This window comes from Physcomitrium patens, chromosome 9 (genome assembly GCF_059467195.1).
Source record: "Physcomitrium patens ecotype Gransden chromosome 9, ASM5946719v1, whole genome shotgun sequence".
Classification (NCBI taxonomy): Eukaryota; Viridiplantae; Streptophyta; class Bryopsida; order Funariales; family Funariaceae; genus Physcomitrium; species Physcomitrium patens.
In genome coordinates, this window is record NC_143418.1 from 7,078,561 (window position 1) to 7,098,980 (window position 20,420).

The 20,420-nt window shown below is 37.8% G+C and overlaps 1 protein-coding gene across 7 annotated transcripts; it reads left to right on the forward strand.

Annotated features, from left to right (window-relative positions):
• The first annotated feature begins 2,496 nt into the window (after positions 1-2,496).
• On the forward strand, positions 2,497-18,504 carry LOC112287061 (protein PHYLLO, chloroplastic). 7 transcript variants are annotated; one of them, XM_024529684.3, is made up of 34 exons: positions 2,497-2,625; positions 2,989-3,184; positions 3,502-3,821; positions 4,151-4,369; positions 4,565-4,815; positions 5,430-5,547; positions 5,880-5,996; positions 6,211-6,405; positions 6,744-6,818; positions 6,951-7,019; positions 7,285-7,403; positions 7,519-7,576; positions 7,837-7,947; positions 8,347-8,431; positions 8,565-8,704; positions 8,856-8,948; positions 9,280-9,384; positions 9,787-9,981; positions 10,189-10,287; positions 10,528-11,082; positions 11,406-11,633; positions 11,774-12,055; positions 12,216-12,283; positions 12,676-12,834; positions 13,218-13,472; positions 13,790-13,907; positions 14,229-14,387; positions 14,571-14,843; positions 15,094-15,261; positions 15,750-16,355; positions 16,599-16,904; positions 17,124-17,281; positions 17,529-17,636; positions 17,746-18,504. In XM_024529684.3, exons 3-34 carry the CDS (start codon positions 3,552-3,554, stop codon positions 18,263-18,265), a joined length of 6,282 nt encoding a protein of 2,093 aa, XP_024385452.1. In that variant the 5' UTR covers positions 2,497-2,625; positions 2,989-3,184; positions 3,502-3,551; the 3' UTR covers positions 18,266-18,504. The 7 variants fall into 7 exon arrangements, with proteins under 7 accessions (XP_024385452.1, XP_024385454.1, XP_090109177.1 ...); XM_024529686.2 differs by having other exon boundaries at positions 2,989-3,058; XM_090253051.1 differs by having other exon boundaries at positions 2,989-3,058; positions 6,227-6,405.
• The last annotated feature ends 1,916 nt before the right edge of the window (positions 18,505-20,420 follow it).

The window sequence follows — 20,420 nt, forward strand, 5'->3', positions numbered from 1 at the left end:
TATTCTAACACAAGATACTATTGTTAGCTAAGAGGATCTATCAACCACATTTGAAGAAAATAAAGATCAAAGTGTGTAACAAATACAATTTGTCACATCTTAGATTTTGTTAATATGTGATTATTATTTCTTGTAGAACTTGTTCCAAAAGAAGAATAATGTCAAAAATATAACTAATAATAAAAATCATCTAAATAAGATTAATTGATTAAAAATAAGTAAAAATAGATAAATATTAATAATATTTTATTTATAAGAATTTGCAAAGCTTTATAGTCATAGATTTGATTTTATATAGGTATTTGGTAAGTTAAAAACTTGTTCAATAAATTGACCACTTGTGATATAAATTAGCCATATGATATACATACATAAAACTTAGATTGTAAGTTAAACACAAGTCTTGCAAGTTTGATACATGTTGAAAGTCCTTTAGAATATTTTGACCTAGCTCCTAATTAGATAATATATATAGCAACAAGAATGAGGCCTTCTTCACTCTTGTCAGCTCTTTTCTTGCTTCTACTCTAGTTTCAAGAGTTGTAAGTTTTTTAATCATTAGCAATAATTATTTCAGTTTCTTCTTATATATATATATATATATATATATATAAACACTTATTTATTTTTTATTATTCTTTCTTTGATAAACATCTTACTTGTTCATTTACATTCTTTGAGTTCTTATTCTTGACATATCAATATTTAGAAGAATAGACATAGATTTTGATATCTAATATGAAGTATAGAAAATATTGCTTTATTTCTTATTGAAATTTAAAATTTAAAATATATAATTAATTTAGTTTTATATCTAAAACCATAATTTATATTTAAAAATTCATATAAATTTTTATTTACAAGGAAAAAATCTAAATTGTAACAAAAATATTTATTAAAAAAAACAACACAACAACATTGTAGTGTGTTTTTTTACTCTTCCATCAAGTCCTTCCAAAACTTTATTCTATTAGTATCCACAATTTGGATTCATCTTCAGAACTAAAATTTATGACTGAAATAAATACAAATCATGAAAATAAATAAAATCATTGAGATTCTTTAACATTCTTCTATAAATCTTATCATTGTCCTTCATTTATTAAAATCAATTTATTTTTTTATTTAAATTCTCTCTCTCTTGATTGATATATATATATATATATATATATTTAACAGTAATAAAATTGTTATCATAATCTCAATGATTTCATGATTATGATACAAAACATATTTCTATATTATGAAGTTGATGATTACTATTATATGATAATGGTGGTTTATTTTGATGTAATATACTTAGAAAGAAGATGTAAAATTTAATATAAATTTTGGAAGTAATAAATCATATATTTATATATATATATATATATATGTGTGTGTGTGTGTGTGTGTATTTATATATATATATATATATATATATATATGAGAAAAATAAACAGATGCTGAAAAAAAATGATTATGTGTGTATTAAAACAACTACTAACTATTTAGATGATAATAAATTATATAAATTTCGTTTTAAATATTGAATAAGTAATATAAGTGGAAAAAAATTAAACATGAGAAAACAAGTAGAAAAATAAAGATGTTTGACATGAACAGAAAATATGAATGTGAAATGTACAACCTTTCAAGATCTAATCATCTACTAATCTTTCTATAAAAATTATGTTCACAAGTGAGGAAAATAAATAAATAATGATACTACATATTTATGTTGTCATGTAATGAAAATAATTGATTAAATTTTATCATTATGAAAGGTAGAATTGTCAAATATTTCACAAAAGTATGTACAAATTTGACTTCATTGCAAATCATTCTAATTTGTGTTACAAATTTAATTCACATTTGACCTCATTGCAATCATCGTACTTTGGCAAAAGTAATTAAGAAAACAATTTGTTAAACTTTTGTAAACATTTATTGAATGTATATATATATATATATATATATATACACACACACACACACACAGTCTTATATATCAAAAATTATAATTTTTTCACAGAAATTTTTAATTTTTGTGTACTAATGTGACACATTATTTGTCACATACATACATACATACATACATACACACTAAAATTCAAAAATGAATGTAACTTATGTATCCAAATGCTAATGAAAGTCTAACCATTTCTCAGGAACTACAAGGAAAGACAACAAAAACTATTTATTTAGTTTAACGAAACCCTTTTTCTTATAAAAAAAAGACAACATTAGTGAAAAAAAAGACAACATTAGTGAAAAAAAAGAAGAAGGTAGTGAAAAGTACGAAATCACATGTGAAAGAAAAAGAAACCGGAAATGGAGAAGAGACGACGAAGAAGAAGAAAAGAAGTAGGAGGAGGAGGAAAAGCGATGACGGGACATGGATGAGCTCCAGCATTCATCATGGGATGAGGAGACGTCGATATGTCATTAATTCATCCGTCTATCATTCATCCGATGGCGTCAACCATATCCACAGACGGAGACAGGAAGCGAGCTGAAGGGCTTGTTGTTGTTGTTGATTTTATTGCTCCTGCTCCTCCTGCTCCTCCTTTGAGCTCCGGCGGAGCTTGTCTTGCTCTGGATTGTCGCCCTCATGCCCGCCTTCTCTCCTCGTAAGCTTCTTAGGTGAGCTTGCGTTGGCCTCTCTGCGTTCCATTCTTGCGCTACTCTTTCTCTGCGCTGATTCAGCGGAGTTTGGTCCATGTCGCTTTTTGCTCTCCTCGCTTTGTTCATAGAGCCTTCGGTGCAGTATGCACCGTTTGTTCCTTGTTCCTTTTTAGCTTCTTGACTTAGTTTTGTAATGCCATGTCATTTTAGCTGTGGATTTTGGCTGTTGCCTTCGGCAAAATTTGGCTCCCTTTTGAACTGGATTTAGAGTTCTCCAAATTTTCTGTAATCGGGTTGATATCGGTATAACTTTATATATTTTTTGTTTTGTTTTGTTTTCCATTTTTATGATTTTAATTGGAATTTTCTGCCGCATTGTAGGGAGAAGACTTGGTTTCGTAAGAAAGAGAGCGCCTGCTGCTTCTGATAATGCAACAGTGTACCAGAGATTGTTAGGACTGAAATCACCCTTCTCTGCAGTTCTGCTCTATGTCAAATTAGTGAGAATTTTGGTTCCTTTCGTATGGTGAAGCTCCTTTCGTGGCGATTGTGCTACAGATAGTCTTGCCTTGATACTGTAATCTACATATAACCACCCTGGACGGTTCGATTGTAAGCTCGTAATGTTTACACAATTCGAGTTCATGAACACTGATGAATTGGCTGCTTGTGCCTCTTATTGAAACCTATTAATCATAATTGGTTTTTCAACGAATCTTTTAGCTTAGTTTTTAGTTTTTAGTTTAGTGTTTTTTTTGCCAACACCAATTGCTTATCTGCATTGATCAGAAAAATTGTTTGAAAGCAGTGTGGATATCCCTTTCATCATCTGTGATTGGTGTACTGACTATCATCTTTCAACGTGATGTCATGTCTCTCAACTTGAGTTGGAAGGTAATTGCATGATGGATTGGACTGTTAGGAGCTGATCAGTCCCCAGCACCATGCAATCGCTCTACATCTCTCGCCTGGAAAGGGCGGGTGTTCCTGTTCCTGTAACTAAAGGAAAATGCTTAACTAGTTCTTCATGGCTAGGTAATGTGAAACCTCGTAGTAGAAACCCTGTTCCAAAATTCTGCAGGGTTTCCTATCTATCCAGCCTTCCCAGAGAGACGGAAACATTATGGGCTCCAGGGCTGAGAGATGGTCGAAGTCGCTTGACCTCCAGGCATGGGTTTCATGTTCGCATGGGACTCGAAAAGGGTTTCACAAGGGTAGGGCTCAATCTTGGTCGCCATGAACTTTAATTTGTTTTTGAGATTTGTCTTCTTGAGTATCATTTTCACTCTACCTCAAGTTTCAACTTTCTCACTGCTTGTTAGAGTTCGGGTTTTGTGTTGGTCAGCAACCTTACTCTTGTATTAGCAACGATTTGTTTCAACCACTACACAACAAATTAGAAATTTTTCAGAGTAACATTATACGAGTGTAATTGAAATGAACCTCTCCGCATCAACGTTAGACCCGCGGTTGAAGTTGTTACCAATCCTATCTGAGTGTGTATCGTATTCAGTTTATGAATTGTGTTCGATGTTGAATACAGGTAGTGCAAAACCCACAGGAAGTTGCGGATCTCGGGCAATTCCGTAACGAAAGTGGGATTTTCTCTGGTTTGGGAGTCTCAGAAGTACCTGTTACCATTTGCCAGACTCGGACACTAGACCCAGTACTTTCTCTAAACGATGCGCTGCCTGTTCTCGAGGCGGCTTTGAACGGTTTAGAGAATCTTTCATGTTCTAAAAGCGGGGTGATTCGCATTCAGGTCCTGACCCTTCGGTATCTTGTTCTCTCTGAACAACCACATTCTCTTGATTTGTTGCACGTAGCAGAGTATTACACATTTTTCTGATATCAATTATGGCAGAGTTTTATTCTCTCGTATCAGTTGAGGCTGGCTACGGCTGTCACGGTTATATTCTGATATTTCTTCATGCTGCTGCCATTTGTTGGACGGTAGGTACCTTTACCTCCTGGCATCAAAGCGTTGGAATGGCTCCAAGGTCAACTCAAATGTTTACCTCGAACATATTTCTCTTCCCGCGCTCCAAGAGGGGACAGGAATGAAAGCTCAAAGAATTCGAGTACTTGTGGGAATCATGATAAAGGTATTGACGACTGCGATTTTCGTGCCGTTGCTGGGGTTGGTGCAGCAGTCCTCTTTCAGGACAACTCACCATTCTGTAAGAATCAATGGACATCCATTCAAAGGTACCTCACATGTAGCACTAGGGCTATCCTCTTCTTTGGAGGAATTCTTTTACCAACGTCTCGGTTACATTAAATAATGACCGCAGGAGCAGAATCACGCTTGTAAATCTGCTTCTCGATTCCAGATTATGTTGGAGAAGGAAACAATTATGGGTTGGTTTTCTCGTTCTGAAAGGTCGAAATTTTTTCACATGATATCTCACGCTCAATTTATTTGCAGCCCGTTCAAGATATCAGTTTCTACGTAGCAAGTCAATGTTCAAAAGAGTAGTAATTGTAGTGCCACTTCAGGAAATTGAAACTTGAGGTACTAAATTCCTTGTATGGATTTATGTTAATTGTTTATCTACAAGCTGTTTTCATACCTTCCAAATCACATACCTTACATACCTTACATACCTTACATATGCCCCTGTTAATCAGAATTCTGTGCGCATCATTAAGAGGCTCAACGTTGTAATTCACGACTAGGACGTCAGTTGGTGGCCGGAATTTCAACTAGAAAATTACAATGAAAGTGAATTAGTAGCCTATACATAGAGGGAATCAGTCGTATGTATCAACATTACGAGTATGTATACCATCCTCGGATGCTTATCACTATTCTCGTGCAGGTTTTTGGGAAAGGCAGCCCCCGAGATTAAAGTGTATGGGGCCATGCGATTCAATCCCCAGGAGGAGCCGGCAGAAGAATGGAAACCGTTTGGGTCGTTTTATTTTCTGATTCCTCAGGTAGATATTTAGGAACTTTTTAACTAACTTGTACAGTAGCGTATTCCAGCGTAAGCATTCTAAACCATTCAAGAATGTGCTGCACACTGGAATATTCATTAGCATCTGCGATGGATACGCAGAGTTATTTTTTCTCAATATGCTCGGTTTCTGCTTTGTCGTCAACACTGACAAGTCATGGCTAAGGTTATCTGTTTATTGCCTTTGATATTTATTGTCACTTGAATGAGTTCAGCCTTAGGAGGACTGAGGTCTGAAATAACTTCAGAGATTTTTATGACGTTCGAAGCATACTCGTAACAAGATTCGTTATGATGTGCATCACTTCACAGGTTGAGTTTTGTGAGTGTGAAGGCTGTTCAATGCTTGCAGTATCAGTAGCTTGGGACACTGCATTGCATCGATCCTTTGAAGCAGCTGTCAAGATGGCGTCTGAGACATTAAACCAGGTAATGACTCCTAGTATCTGGATTTTTCTTGTCATCAAGTTTCGTTTGAAGTCCTTCATGGTTAGCGATTTTCGTATTGGCTTCAGGATGAAGTTTTCGTTATTTAAACTTTTTGGGTTCTAATTCTGATCGAGTGTTCGCTTGGTTGCTTATCTGTTTACGAGTGTTGATGCTTGTATGACGCTTTAAAATACTGATACCATATCTGGGTTAGGTGTCTTGTCATGTAGGAAGCCAAAATAGGCAACAAATATTATCGGTTGAAAGTAAAGAGCATGCCCCCTCTGAAAGTTTATGGCATCAGGCAGTGTGTAACACGTTGCAAAGAATCAGAGAAGGTGAAAAGTCCGAGGGCTTCTCCGAAGAGGAGCCATCAGACCAAGACGATTCTATCGTCGGTCTTTCCAAGGTTTTCTCATTCTTTTTACCTCTTGCATCAATCTCATGACCAATTGATTTATATCAATTGAGTGTCGCACTCAATCACCTATTTGGAAACAAGGAGGACGCTTGTTCGAAAGTGCAAAGGATATGGAACGTCCATGGCCTTGTGTTAAACGTCAATGTCAACGTCAATGCAAAATAAAATCTGACTTAGATTGATCAAGCCTAACATATCTTAAATGGATTCAATATTTGAGGTGTTGAAGTGTTTTTAGGTAATAATTTACCCACCGGAAAAATTAGGTGTAAGGGTCTACCTCATGATCATTTAGTGACATGCATTGCATGACTGCTCGTCTGCAGGTTGTAATGGCCAGGAGAACCAAACTCCAGTTAAGCGACGACGTTGACCCTCTCACAATACTTGCATTACTGCAGGTGTGTAGCTCAAGCTTTGATGATTCTCTACTTGTCAATGATGTCTTTTAGTCTCTTCGGGCTTGTGGGTGTGAATGTGTCTTTTAGTGAAAATCAATTCTTAGGCTTGTTACTGGATCATGGTCAATGCAGGCAAAGGACCCAAGTGCTTACCAATTTTCTATCCAGCTCTCAGAAGGCAGCTCCTTTATTGGTAGCACCGTAAGTTCATCTCTATATTTTTATTTTTTGGCTCAACTAGGACTCAACAAGTTAATGTTTTTGCGTGATACTCTCTATATGAAATCTGTAGTATGCAAGTGGTGTTGTGTAAGCCTGCAAGTTTCGACCACTACCCTCCATCTTGGTCTTCACTTATTCTTGTCTAAGTTTTTTTTATCCTTTCGAAAATTAAATGCTCGTTCGTGCACTCATTATAACCTGCAAGTAAACACTGACAAGTGGCATATTTTCAAACATGTGGCAGCCGGAACGATTGTTTGCTCGTAGGGGTCTGCTTGTGGCGAGTGAAGCAGTGGCAGCAACACGATCTAGAGGATACACCAGCTCCATTGACCTCGACACTGGCCTTGACCTGATTTTGAGGTTCTTTTACTCAATCCTGATGGTCTAAAAGCAAAAGTATTTTTACATTATCTGTTGCAAATCTTGAACTCTATAACGGTCCAGACCCTTAAGGTTGTTATTTCCATTGTGGCAGCTCAAAGGACCACGAGGAGTTTGAAATTGTGCGTGAGAGCATTAGACAGAACCTGGAGGTACTGTTTGTCCAGTCTGTAATTTGGTTAGTCGTTTCGATTTTTACTAGTGTCTTTACTAGCGATCATTCTATTATTTGCTCTTAATCGTATTCGTAGTATGATACTTTTGGGCTTTCATGGAGATAAGTTTTCATCCTTTCAACGTCGATAACTTTCGGTCGGTTGAGATGTTATAGGACGATTACTTTATTCTAGTGAATCGAATTCAAAAAAAGAGACCAAGTTCTTATTTTATTTTTATAAATTTCCATCTGCAGAAAGTTTGCAAGGAAGTCGAGGTTGAGTCTCATAAAAGCATAATCAAGCAAGCTAGAGTTCAACATCTCTATGGTCGTTTTCTTGGAACATTGCACAGCGAGGTTGACGAAGTAGGTTTTTTTTCCTTGAACCTCTGTATTTGTAACCTTTTTGGTTGTGTTCGGCGCTCTATGATGTTCCAACACCTACTATCATCACGTGCCGACCTAATTTTTTACTTCGTCGAAAGTGATGTTCAACATGTCCAGGCACAAGTGTCTCACATATCCCGTTTTTTATTGCATGTATTTCTCTTAAAATATTATGTGGAGAGAAATAATTTGGTAGTTCATGGTGCTGCCTGCGTGTATGTTAAAAGGGACAACTTGATTGTGGAAAATTAAATATTAATATTGTCTTAGTTTAGTGGAAGTCTTTGTTTTTCTTTATATTGATCATGCCTGTATTATCTTCATTCGATGTTGACACCAACAAGGTGTGTCTAACACGTTTTCATCGCAATTTTTCAGTTCGACTTAATTAGAGTTCTGCATCCAACGCCAGCTGTATGTGGTCACCCGCAGGCTCCTGCTAGGGAGGCCATCACTGCTAGCGGTAATGACCTCGCTCCTTATTGAGCTCTTTGAAATTATGATTGCTGTGTATCGCTCTATTAGTCAACGACATCATTCAGATTATCTTGGATAATAGTGTGTGCTCAACTTTTATTCGATTCATCGTTTTGCAGAATCTTTTGACAGAGGGATGTATGCTGGACCGGTGGGATGGTTTGGGGGTATGGGTTCGGAATTTGCTGTTGGAATACGATCTTCACTCATAGAATCCAAGTCAAATCATACCAATAATGGTGCGAATATAGTTCACAAGGTGATAATGACCTCAGCCACGTCGAGCGCTTAGAAGCTGAACTTGTGTATACTGTTGTGCGTTTTTGAAGTTCACACGACAAAAAGCTACGCAGCTATGATCACTTGTTTTCTGATTTTCTTCATTCACGTAATAATTGACCATTGTTCAGGGAGCAAATATCTTCTTGTATGCTGGGGTCGGAGTTGTAAAGGATTCTGATCCTTCTTCAGAGTGGCAAGAGCTGGAATTGAAAGTTAGTCAGGTACATTGTGTTAATCACAGAAATAATCGCTTCCCATTGATGTTCTCTTGCTCACATTTTCTGGCTCGTTCTTTATCTCATACTTCTGCGAGTGGCAATCAACCGCTATATCTTTGGCTTCACGGCTACTTAAAAAAGCATTAGGCTTTCCCAAATCGGAGGGGATGTATCCTTATCCTCCGCCATTTATGGCATCTCTAGTGAATCTTGCTTCAGGTTCTCGACGTCAAACTCTAAAAGTTGACTTACTCTATACGCCAGGATTTTCTAGTGGAAGGCAGTAGCTTACATGCTGTGTTTACTTTTATGGAAATATTACTTCTGTTTGCAGTTCGAATCGCTCCTACAACCAAGTCGCGCGTTGAAAGACGTTGTCAATATAAACGCTCTTTGGGCAAAGCTAATTGTTGAAGAATGCTGCCGTCTGGGCATCACGGTACGTGAACTAATTTTTCAGCAGCCATCTTTTGGCAGTCGATGCAGTAAATGGTTCTCTATTGTTCTGGTAGGTGATAATCGCATGTACAATTGAAGTAAGTGGATGTGTTTTTTTTTTTTTTTTTTTTTTTTTTTTGTTCATTATTCATGTAAACAAAAGCTGGATCTTCAGTAGTAGTGATTGTAGCGGAGAGGATATTTTAGTTTGGAACTAAACATGCTCCAAGACAGGATGTGGTGTGTTTGTGCATTGTGATTTTCAAACGAAGGAGTTTTAGTATTAGATCAACTGATTTCTATCTGCCACCGAACCGATGGATAGATGAAATTTTGAGATTCATGTGAGGTATTTTTTTCATTTTGATGATTTAGATGGTGGCTGTGTTTGTGATATATGCAGTATTTTTGCATAGCACCAGGTTCAAGGTCATCTCCTCTTGCTGCAGCGGCTGCAGCAAACTCACTAGTCACGTGTACTTCATGCATTGACGAGAGGTCCCTAGCATTTCATGCAGTTGGATATGGTCGAGGTGCCAATAAACCTGCTGCTGTAATCACATCATCTGGAACTGCTGTCTCCAACCTTTTGCCTGCTGTACGTGACACTCCAGTCATCAGATTGTTGGGCTGCTGTTAACTAATTCTAGTTGTCGCATCAACTTATGGCTCTCTTAAGTCTTTGTTTGTTTTTTTTAAAATAATGGTTGATACGAAGTGTTACTTGCTTTTCAAGGTTGTTTGCGTTATCACTACACAACGGTATTTTGAGTGTAACCTTTTCATTACGTGGTGCATCACACAGGTAGTGGAGGCCAGCCAAGACCATATTCCTCTGCTCTTACTAACTGCAGATCGTCCACATGAGCTGCGTGACACATCTGCTAACCAAACCATCGACCAGGTACACTTGGATAGGTTAACGTGCAAGTTCCATGATGCTAATGGGCAACACAATTTCGACACGTTATAATCATGGAATTTCATGTTTATTTAAAATATTTTTGATGTGTATATTCTTTATTTTATTTTTTCTTCCTTTGTCACACCGTTTTCCCCCTGTTCAGTAAAGTATTGAAATGTGGTATCAGCTTGCTGGCACCAGTGCTGTGTGCTGAAATTTTAACGCTCTTTATGTTCCCAGGTCAATCATTTTGGAGGTTTTGTACGATATTTTTTTGACTTACCTCCAGCTGACGATAAAATTCCTGCCCGGATGGTTCTCACTACTCTAGACTCTGCGGTCTTTCGAGCTAAAACTGTTCCTTCTGGGCCTGTTCACATCAACTGCCCGTTTCGGGAGCCTCTTGCTGGTTTGACGGACCCATGGAGTACTGCTTGCTTAAAGGGATTGGACAGATGGATCCTCAGTTCTTCTCCTTTCACGACTTACATGAATAGCGTTAACCAAACTGGGACTAGAGATATTTTGGAAATAGTTCATGAAATGAAGGGTGCTAAGAGAGGATTACTAGTAGTTGGGGGCCTCCACACTGCTGAGGAGACTTGGGCTGTCGCTATGCTTGCTTCCCACTTGGGTTGGCCAGTATTTCCTGACGTATTATCAGGTCTTCGAATTGGTCATGTCTTTCATTCCGGAAAGGCTAACAAATTGTCTTTGAATATAATTCAGCATATTGATCAAATACTTCTGAAAAAATCGGTTGCAGATGTAATCGAGCCTGACGTAATACTTCAGGTACATGTTTGTGAAGCAGCACCTCTTTCTCATTTGGCAGAGTGAATGACGTGAATTGACCATGATTTATTTAACGTTATTGCCATGGCGATGTTTTGCTTTGTATGATGAGGAGGGGTAGTTGTAAACTTATTTGCATTTTTGAGATAGCTTTGAATGCATCTTACATTCACGTTTGTCTCTACCATATTCGACCTTGGGAGACATGCATTTCTTTTCTGTGAAAACCACTTTGGAATATTTGGTGCATTTACATATTTATGACGCACTTTAAGAATTTCGACAAAAGTGCTAATTTATGGATGGTTGATTATGATGCATAGATTGGTGGCAGATTAACAAGCAAACGTGTTGGAACCTTTTTAGGGGCCTCCACTCCAAGGGCATACATATTGGTAGAGGAACACCCGATCCGGGCTGATCCTTCCCACGTTGTAACCCATCGTGTTCAATCGAACACAAGTGCGTTAGTTGATTCTCTTCTAAAATTATTACCGAAGGCCTCCCAAGTGCATGGTTTTTTGCACACATTACAAACACTCTCAGAAGCGGTGCGTGACACTTGAACCGTTATTGATTTTGTTCAATACGTGAAGAGCTGTGGTAAACTTGTAGCTTAGTTCCGAAACAATATTAGATACCGTGTTTTAATTTATATTCGTAATAAGTACTCATTTGATTTTGCTGGCAGATAGGACGCGATATTGAGTTTAAGCTGAGCATTGGAACATCAATCACTGAGCCATACGTTGCTCGTGCTGTGGCCGCAGCAACACCTCCTGGTTCAACGTTATTTCTTGGGAATAGTATGCCAATTCGGGACGTGGAGATGTATGCTACTAGCCATATGAACTATAATTATTCTTCGCCATTTGTGGGGCTAGTAAAATTAACAGCTTCAAATCGGGGTGCGAGTGGAATCGATGGAGTTTTGAGCACTGCTATTGGCTTTGGAGCTGGCAGTAACCGTCGGGTGTGTGTAGTTGGAGACCATTGCTTTTCCATTGATTACTTGAATATTTGTGCGTCAGCACGAGCAGAACTGTAAAGCAGCTGTCGTAACCTTTATCACAAATACAGTGATCATAACCGGAAGGATTTCTTTGATCACAATTGGTATGTTGCTGCTTCAGGTAACCCTGCTGGTGGGTGACGTCTCTTTCCTACATGATACCAACGGTCTCACATTGCTGAAAGAGAGGTATTTATCTTTCAAACTTATGAAAACAGTGTCATTTTGTCAGAAGGTATGTAGATCTTTTTTTAGGAACTTTTTTCGCCGCACTGGTCATGTGCTTTTTAAGCTTCAATCTCCGATCGTCATGTGTTTTCCGTGTTCCAAAGATTCGACGTGTCTTACGTCACTATGAATTTTCACACGTCACCTTGCACTTTATTCTCCTTTAAGCACTATTGTTAAAACAAGTTTTATCGGTTTTCCTGAGTAGTTTTTTTGATAGAGCATCAAATACCCAGTTTGAATGATGATCTGTAATCTCGAAAGTGACACTTTGATTCCGGATTATTCCTCATGCAACTCCTCTTTATCTCGGGAAATATCAATTTGACGTATTTAACGAGATTGGGCTACAGAGTAGGACAGGCACCTGTGACAGTTGTGGTAGTCAACAATGAGGGAGGTGGTATTTTTAGCTTGCTTCCAATTGCGAAGACTGTCCCATCAGCGACTTTTGCAACTATCTGGTCCACTGAGCATAACGTCAGCATTCTTAATCTTTGCCGAGCGCACAGGTAACATATTCCCCCTCTTATGTCCGCTTATTTGAACGTTTGTCGTGCACAATAACTTTTTTTTTGTAACTTTTTGATATCTTAATTTGAATTCTGCTCATGATTGACTCATTGGAGATTTTCTCTTTAAATTCATGCTCTCCACGAAAGTATCCGTTCACAGAAGCTATGCATCAAAGTACGGCTTCGTTTTACAGGTGTAGTTTATTGTATATGAAAGAAATTTAGCACGGAACACGAAAGGCTCTGATGGGAATCCTCACTACCTAGACATCGAAATGAGAGGCTGTAAGACCTTTTTTAAAACTTGTGTTTTTCCCATCAGTTTCATATTTGTCAAAGGAAATCATTTTCAGATTATATTTTTGTTCATCTTACTATAGGGTGAACCATATATTAGTGCGGACAAAACGAGAGCTTGAGGATGCGCTTAGATGGGTTGAAGAAAGCCCTTTAAACTGGGTTGTGGAAGTGGAAAGCAACATCGAACGCAACGCAGAGTTCCACCGTCTTTTGCAGAACTCCGTAATGCAGGCTGCAAATCGGGCCTTCCAAGTAACTTCCTTGTTTCCAAGTAAATGTAGAGAAGACATTGGAACCGAACTTAACATCTCTGGCGTTGAGCTCTTTCGATACAAGTGAGTTGTGCCTGTTTTTATCTCACTCAACTGTAACCTTTATGCTACCGATAGAAAAAACTCGACTTTTCTTGTTTATATGATGGGCCCACCATTGGCTCACGTCCAACTCATCAGTTCTTCAATATGCTCTGTAATGATTTGAATAGATATACGTGTCGTCATTTGACTGGCATTCTCGAAGTTTTGGATACCATTTTAAAGTCTTTTGATGTAAGACTTACCAGCAAGTAAGCAATACTTAAACTAAATTTAGAAACATGGAACATTGACCTTTTATTATGTGCTTGAATTCTAATTATCGAATTCCATTGTAGGATCCCATTATCCGCACCACCATCCACCAGTGCTAGACGAGGTGATTCAGAAAGTATTTGGAGACACGGGTTCTTACTGTGTATCACCCTCCACAATGGTGTATCAGGTGTTGGAGAGGTAATCCCTACCCTCCAGTATGCGCAATGTTAAAGTCGTATTTTTTAATACTAATTCAAGTATTTCGTAGCTTACTTATTTTGAGCATTTGTAAATTAGCTGCTTGGTTATCCTTGTTTCTCGTTTTAAGTAAAAATGTACTCCAGCAGCTGCATTTTTTCTCTTTGTCCCATTGAGGATACTGTCTTCGAGATAAAGGTCGATTTTGTTTAGTAAATTATTTACTATTACTAGAGTCATGGTTTCACCTTCATCTCAGTATATCATTTTTGCACATCAATTTAATTATGATGGAGGAATAAGTTCAGAATGATCATGTAGGTTGCACCTCTGGAAGGGCTTCACAAAGAGAGCTTAGAAGACGTGGAAGAGCAGCTTCAACTTCTCTTGCCAATACTGAAGGGTTGTACTCTACCACCAACTTTAGCGCTTCTCGATGGCAGCTTTAAATCTTGGTTACTCGATGCCGTTGGTATACATGTAAGAAAATACTGTCTTGGAGATAACAAGAGTTTTTCGGTGTTGTACTTTACACATTGTAAATCACGTGTTGCAGATCTTCCAACTTTTTCATCAACATTTAATCATTTCTTCTTAACACCACCCTCCAATTCGTGCCTCACAAACAAGATGGTGCCTAAGCATCTCGTGTACTGCATGCAGGGTAATACACTATTTCCCAGTGTGCGCTGTGGCTTGGAAATGGCTGTACTTGAGGCTTTAGCAGTTTCTGTTGATTGCTCTCTTTGGGAGCTGCTCGTCGGTCGAAGACAGAATACAGGGCATTGTGATCGCTCCAAAGGAAGCATCGAAGTGAAGGGCATTGTTGCAACGACGAAAGTCTGTGGATTAATTGATTCCACGGACTCACCTAATGAGGTCGCAGATGAGGCTGGCACTCTTGTTGGACAAGGATTTTGTACCCTGAAACTAAAGGTAGACGTGACAGACTATGATGAACTTCGGTTTAAGTAATGATTTACGAACAGGATATGTACGAGGTATAGTCCTGTCCACACTATAGACACTTGGAACAGGTATGGGTCTCACACCCCAATGACATCAGCAGACCAACGGCATGCTGTTTTGTTGAATGGAGATGCTCAGCTGACGCATTCTGTCAGCTGCGCCTTTGGGTGATTTTATGTGTTTCTGATAGGGTATGGCTACTTGAATGTCTATCCAGGTTGGTCGACGTGCTACTCCACAACAGGATGCAGCAGTCATTCAGGCAGTTAGAGAGCGTGTAGGAGCTGATGTGAAGATCAGAGCAGACGCAAATCGAAAGTGGTCTTACCAACAGGCCATTGAGTTTGCAAATCTTGTTAAGGAGTGCGACATGGAATATTTAGAGGTATGGAATCGAACTCTTGATCATAAGATGGTCGTTCACTGCAGCTGTTTACATATGAAGAATATTCTACCACAGAACTGCACTTGCACATTCGTGCCTTGGCTGAAAGAAAGTACATGTGTTTCCGGTAGTTATTGCCAGAGCCCTTTGCAGTAACAATTCTGGCTCGAAACTTCAGCAAATGTTTGTAGCTCTTCTCTTCGACATCCTTTGTTCGAGTTACTTCATGCGAATCAGCGATGCGTAATTTATGTTACTATCTCCTCTGCACAAGTTTCATTGTTTGATCCTGGAGTGTTAGCAATGTTAGCATTTTAAACTTATTGGAAAGCCTGGAAATTTTCATGGTACTCGCAATGTGTACGAGCATGGATCGCAGGTGGATAACACTCATCTTACTGTGTAATCTGAAGCAATTATGCCAGTTTTGAGAGAGCATGTTCGTTTCAGAGGAATTCGAATTTTTCTCAGGATGTGGCATTACGCAGGAACCTGTTGAGATAAAAGATATACCGCGATTTTGCAAGGAGAGTGGGATACCTGTTGCTTTAGATGAAAGCGTTGACGAGGATACTTCGACCTCGTATGAAATGCTTGAAAGAATTGCATCAGATGGCGTAGTCGCAGTTGTAATTAAACCGGGTCGCGTGGGAGGGTTTGAACGAGCTGTATCTATTGCGGAGTGGGCACACAGCCGAGGCATGGTAGCTGTTATCAGCTCAGCATTCGAAACCAGTATTGGCCTAACTGCTTATGCCCATCTAGCTGGCTATGTTGATGAAAGGTGGGTAGAGACGCGCAAATCGAATCAGCAGAAAACCTCACAGGATGGTGCTATTGCCCATGGGCTGGGTACATACACGTGGCTTGGTGGAGACATCATTGAGAACGGGAAGTTCGAGGTCTTACGGGAGAACGGAACGCTTTTGGTGCCATTGTTGAAATTATCTAACTGTAGACATGTTGGCAACTTCAATCGAAAATTTGTTACTTCAACAAGAGTAGGTGATATCGGAAGCAGTATAGTGAAGATTACAACAGGCGATAAAATATTTGAGTTTCACGTTTGGGATACGCAGACTCAGATTGTGACTGTAAGTTCCTGAAACTTTCAAACATGACGGACTTGTTGGGAAATTCAAGATGTTGGCAGTAAACGGACCTTGTGATAATTGGAGTTTAGCATTGAATTTTTAACGTATGTTATACGTTATGTGTGTTACGTTAGAAGTTCATATAATATTCAGAGTCAAATTTGATTGCGATATGAGTCTAAACGTTGCTATACATCATTGAAGTGACGCTTCTTTCTTTGATATGTCTTTTTTTGTTTTCAGGCGAAAGAATCCTCCCCAATCCTACTCTTCTTGCACGGCTTCCTTGGAACAGGACAAGACTGGCTTCCTATCATGAAAGCACTGTCTTCATCATTCCGGTGCATTGCTGTTGACCTTCCTTGTCATGGCCAAAGCGAAGTGAAAAATCGATTCGGGACTCCTGGAGATAATAATATGTCGATGGACCTGGTTTCGGATGCGCTGTCAAAACTAATGGACAAGCTCAAGATCACTCATGCTGTCTCTATTGGGTATTCTATGGGTGCTCGAATTGCCCTTCATCTTTCTTTGTATCATAGTAATAAGGTAAGTATTCTATTTTGCAGTCATTGAATTCTTGAGTTGATAAGGTCTCCATACAATCTGACCACTATTGGGGGGTTTAGGAGAAACGAACAAGTTGCTTAATTTTTTGGTGGGATTTTGAAGTTGAGCTTGAGTCGTTCATCATGCACGTCTTTGTAATAATAGACAATCATTTAGCCATGGATCGCAAGTTATGTTTTTATTGGTGCATGTGTGCAGGTTTCGGGTGTGGTTTCAATTTCAGGTAGTCCGGGTTTGGAGGACGAGAAACTTAGGAAGACGAGAGCATCTAAAGATGCATTGCTGGCTCAAACCATGAAAGAATTGACTCTTGAAACTTTTCTTGACTTGTGGTATGAGCAGCCGCTTTGGGAGAGGTACTGGGATGCTTTATCTTGTCCATGTTTCTCTCTGATGTCCCATCTCGCACTAAAGCCGAACCGAAGTGTTAGGACGGCTCTCCTTAACAAATACTGTTGTTTGTTGTAACCGGTTTACCGAGGGTTTTAAACCATCGCACTAGTGAATATGCAATCCGCATTGATCTCATTAGCGATTATTTAGGAGGGTGTGGAGCATGCAATCGCTGATATGAGGACTTTTTGCTGTTTTGGTTTTGTGTAGCTTACGGCAGCACCCGAGCTTTAGCAAGATAAAAAGGGGAAGGATGAACCACAAAGATAAGGATTCTTTGGCAGCTGTTCTGGAATCTCTTAGTGTTGGTTTGCAACCGTAAGTTCCTGTTATTTCATGGATTCCCGACCTTTCGTGCTCCTGAAATGCTTGGTTTTTCTAGCGAATCAAAAAAATTGAAATCGTAATTTTCTTTTGCATGTCATAGGTCTCTTTGGGAGAAACTTTGCGAGTCCTCCTCTCCGACGTTGCTAGTTACTGGCAGTTTGGACACAAAATTTGTGAACATAGCCCGCAAGATGTGCGAAAGGGCAGGTCAGCAGCCACCAAAGAGACGACGATCCCAAAACACATCACGAGGACAGCGAGCACAGCGAAAAGATGATTGGGAATCTCAAGAATATAGGCTTCCGTTCGATTTTGTTCAAGAGTTTCCGGAAGTGAACATGGTTCTTCCGAGCCTGGACAGCTTACCAGAAGATGAAGAGTTTGCAGCGTTTTTCGCCAAAGAGATGAGAAAATTACAGCTTGAAGATACACTGGCTTTAGAGGCTGATGATTGGCCTACACTTGCGTGGGAAGGGAACGACCTGACTGAGAGACACGATGTCTATCAAGTAGCCGAAGTAGAAGATTGTGGCCATGCAGTGCACGTTGAGAATCCGTTTGAACTCGTACGCCTGCTTCGCGCGTTTTTAGGCCAGTTGCAATTCTCTTCTCCTTCGTAGAACAGAGAACGTTATCATCTTAAATCATGGTTGACATACCTTTTCCGTTTACAAGAGGGTACACATGCTTCCTCTCCAAGCACCTCATTTGATGATCAAGATCACTTTTATTGATGGTGAGAAATGGGACTCGCGTTGTATTTTATGCAACATCCTAGCAACCCGGCTGCATTACTGGTGGAGATCAAGACACATACCAACAACATTCAATTTAAAATGATTTCCCGAATTGTCTGCCACTTCTACGGGGTCATGTTATCATTTGTGTGTCGATCAAATGCAAAATTTGTGTTCTGATGTTGTGTGTACAGTCTAGCATGTAGAGAAACCAGATTCGCACCTCCATCACTGTTGCCTCGAAATGCGTTGCGAGTTGCTTTTACCATCTTTAAGATGGACATGTTTTTCACTAGTAGGCATGAGCACCAGTTAGAATGGCTCTCAACTGAACACGATGATCTCTGAAAGTGCGGACAACGGGCGGTCTGTAGGTTCACCAGCGAAAGGCTTTTCCTACAGGAAAGGATATGAATATTCTTTACAATCATGTACAGTGAAAAATCTAAGAGGGCCATGGATTGTCCTAAGGCTGCTGGGAGTGTGCAACAGCGACACTGGCGGCCAACATTCTGAATGAAAAAAACTGCTCCCAGTCTACCAGCGGACCTCGCCAGTGTTAGAACTCACTGCTTCATCAGATGCTCACATGCCTGCACCAGCACTCCTTCCACCACGCTGACAAATGGTACATTTTTTTTCATTTTCAATCCCTAGATTTTTACGTTTCTCCACACTTGCTTAATACATTGTTATTTCGTTGTTTTGACTTTTTCTAAATAAATTCTAAATTACCTTCTTATTACTACATTGTATCACTTATACATTCAATTTTCATCAGGAGCAAAGACAAAGGCCTAACCATATAAAAAAATTGATTTTAAAGATTTCTTTATGGTAAATTTATTCAAGAAATCACTTTCTTCAATCTTTAATTTACCTAATGAATTTCTTGAATATATATATGTATATGTATTTATTTATTTATGGTTTTAAATTTTCTTATGTAATTGATTAATGGTATCTTAGGATAGTTGACTTACAACAATCCTTACTTTCTTTTTTATATCTTTATATTTAGTATATATAATAGCTTTTTTTTATCCTAAACCAAAACATTCTTTTATTTCTTAATTAATAATAAATTTTAATAACTCATTATACAGTTCTTAAGAATAAAATTATATAATATTAAGTCCCAACTCACATATCTTACTATCTATGTGCTTAATTTGTAATAAATTCTTTCTAAATTCTTCTTTATTAATAATATCTAAAATTTGGCTTTCTTCAAATTTTGTGTACTTGTTGACAACTAGTAAATTAAGAAGTATAAAAGTTTTGAATCAAGATCAAGTAGTAAGTTAATAAATATTGAAGTTTTAAATTTCTTATAGAATTTTGTTAGATTTCAAGTAAGATTTATAGAATAGATTTAAGATTTGTTTTAGATTTGAATGGAATTTGTTAAGTTTCAATTATAATTTAGTTAACAATCTCTTTGGGGGTTTATTTAGTATTTTTTTATAATCTATTTAGGATTGATAATAGTTACTTTAGAATCTCTTTTGGTTGAATAGGATTTCTTTAAGATTTAATTAGAGTTATTAAGAATTTCTAAGGTTTTTATGAAGTTAATAAGAATATGATAAGATATTAATAGAATTTTTCTAAAGAAAATAAGATATATTTAACATAATTAGGAATTTATATAGGTTGTTCAAGATTGCCAAAAAGTTGTTTCTAAATACCTTATGTATTGTTATTAAGTTGTAAATCCAACTTCAAGGCTAAATCAAATACTTCTATGAATAATGATGTATAATTCATTAATTATATATATATATATATATATATATATATATATATATAATTTTTTAAATATTATTTTTGAAAATTTTTAATATTTTAAATTAAATATAAAAAAAAAATTACTTCTACTTAATTCATAAGACTTTTTGCTTCTCTTTATTTCAACAAAGTGTACATTAAAAAAATAATTAGTACTAACATATGCATTAAAATTTTGACAATTAAAAATTAATGTTAAATAGAAGGATTTTGTACTTATTAGTTAATTTATTTATAGCATATAACA

Bases quoted from the DNA above. Each gene is read 5' to 3' on its own strand.
- LOC112287061 (XM_090253048.1), top strand. From the start codon at position 3,552: ATGCAATCGCTCTACATCTCTCGCCTGGAAAGGGCGGGTGTTCCTGTT. The intron at 8,432-8,564 runs GTAATGACCTCG...ATCGTTTTGCAG, and splicing joins GGAGGCCATCACTGCTAGCG to AATCTTTTGACAGAGGGATG. The intron at 12,835-13,217 runs GTAACATATTCC...ATCTTACTATAG, and splicing joins AATCTTTGCCGAGCGCACAG to GGTGAACCATATATTAGTGC.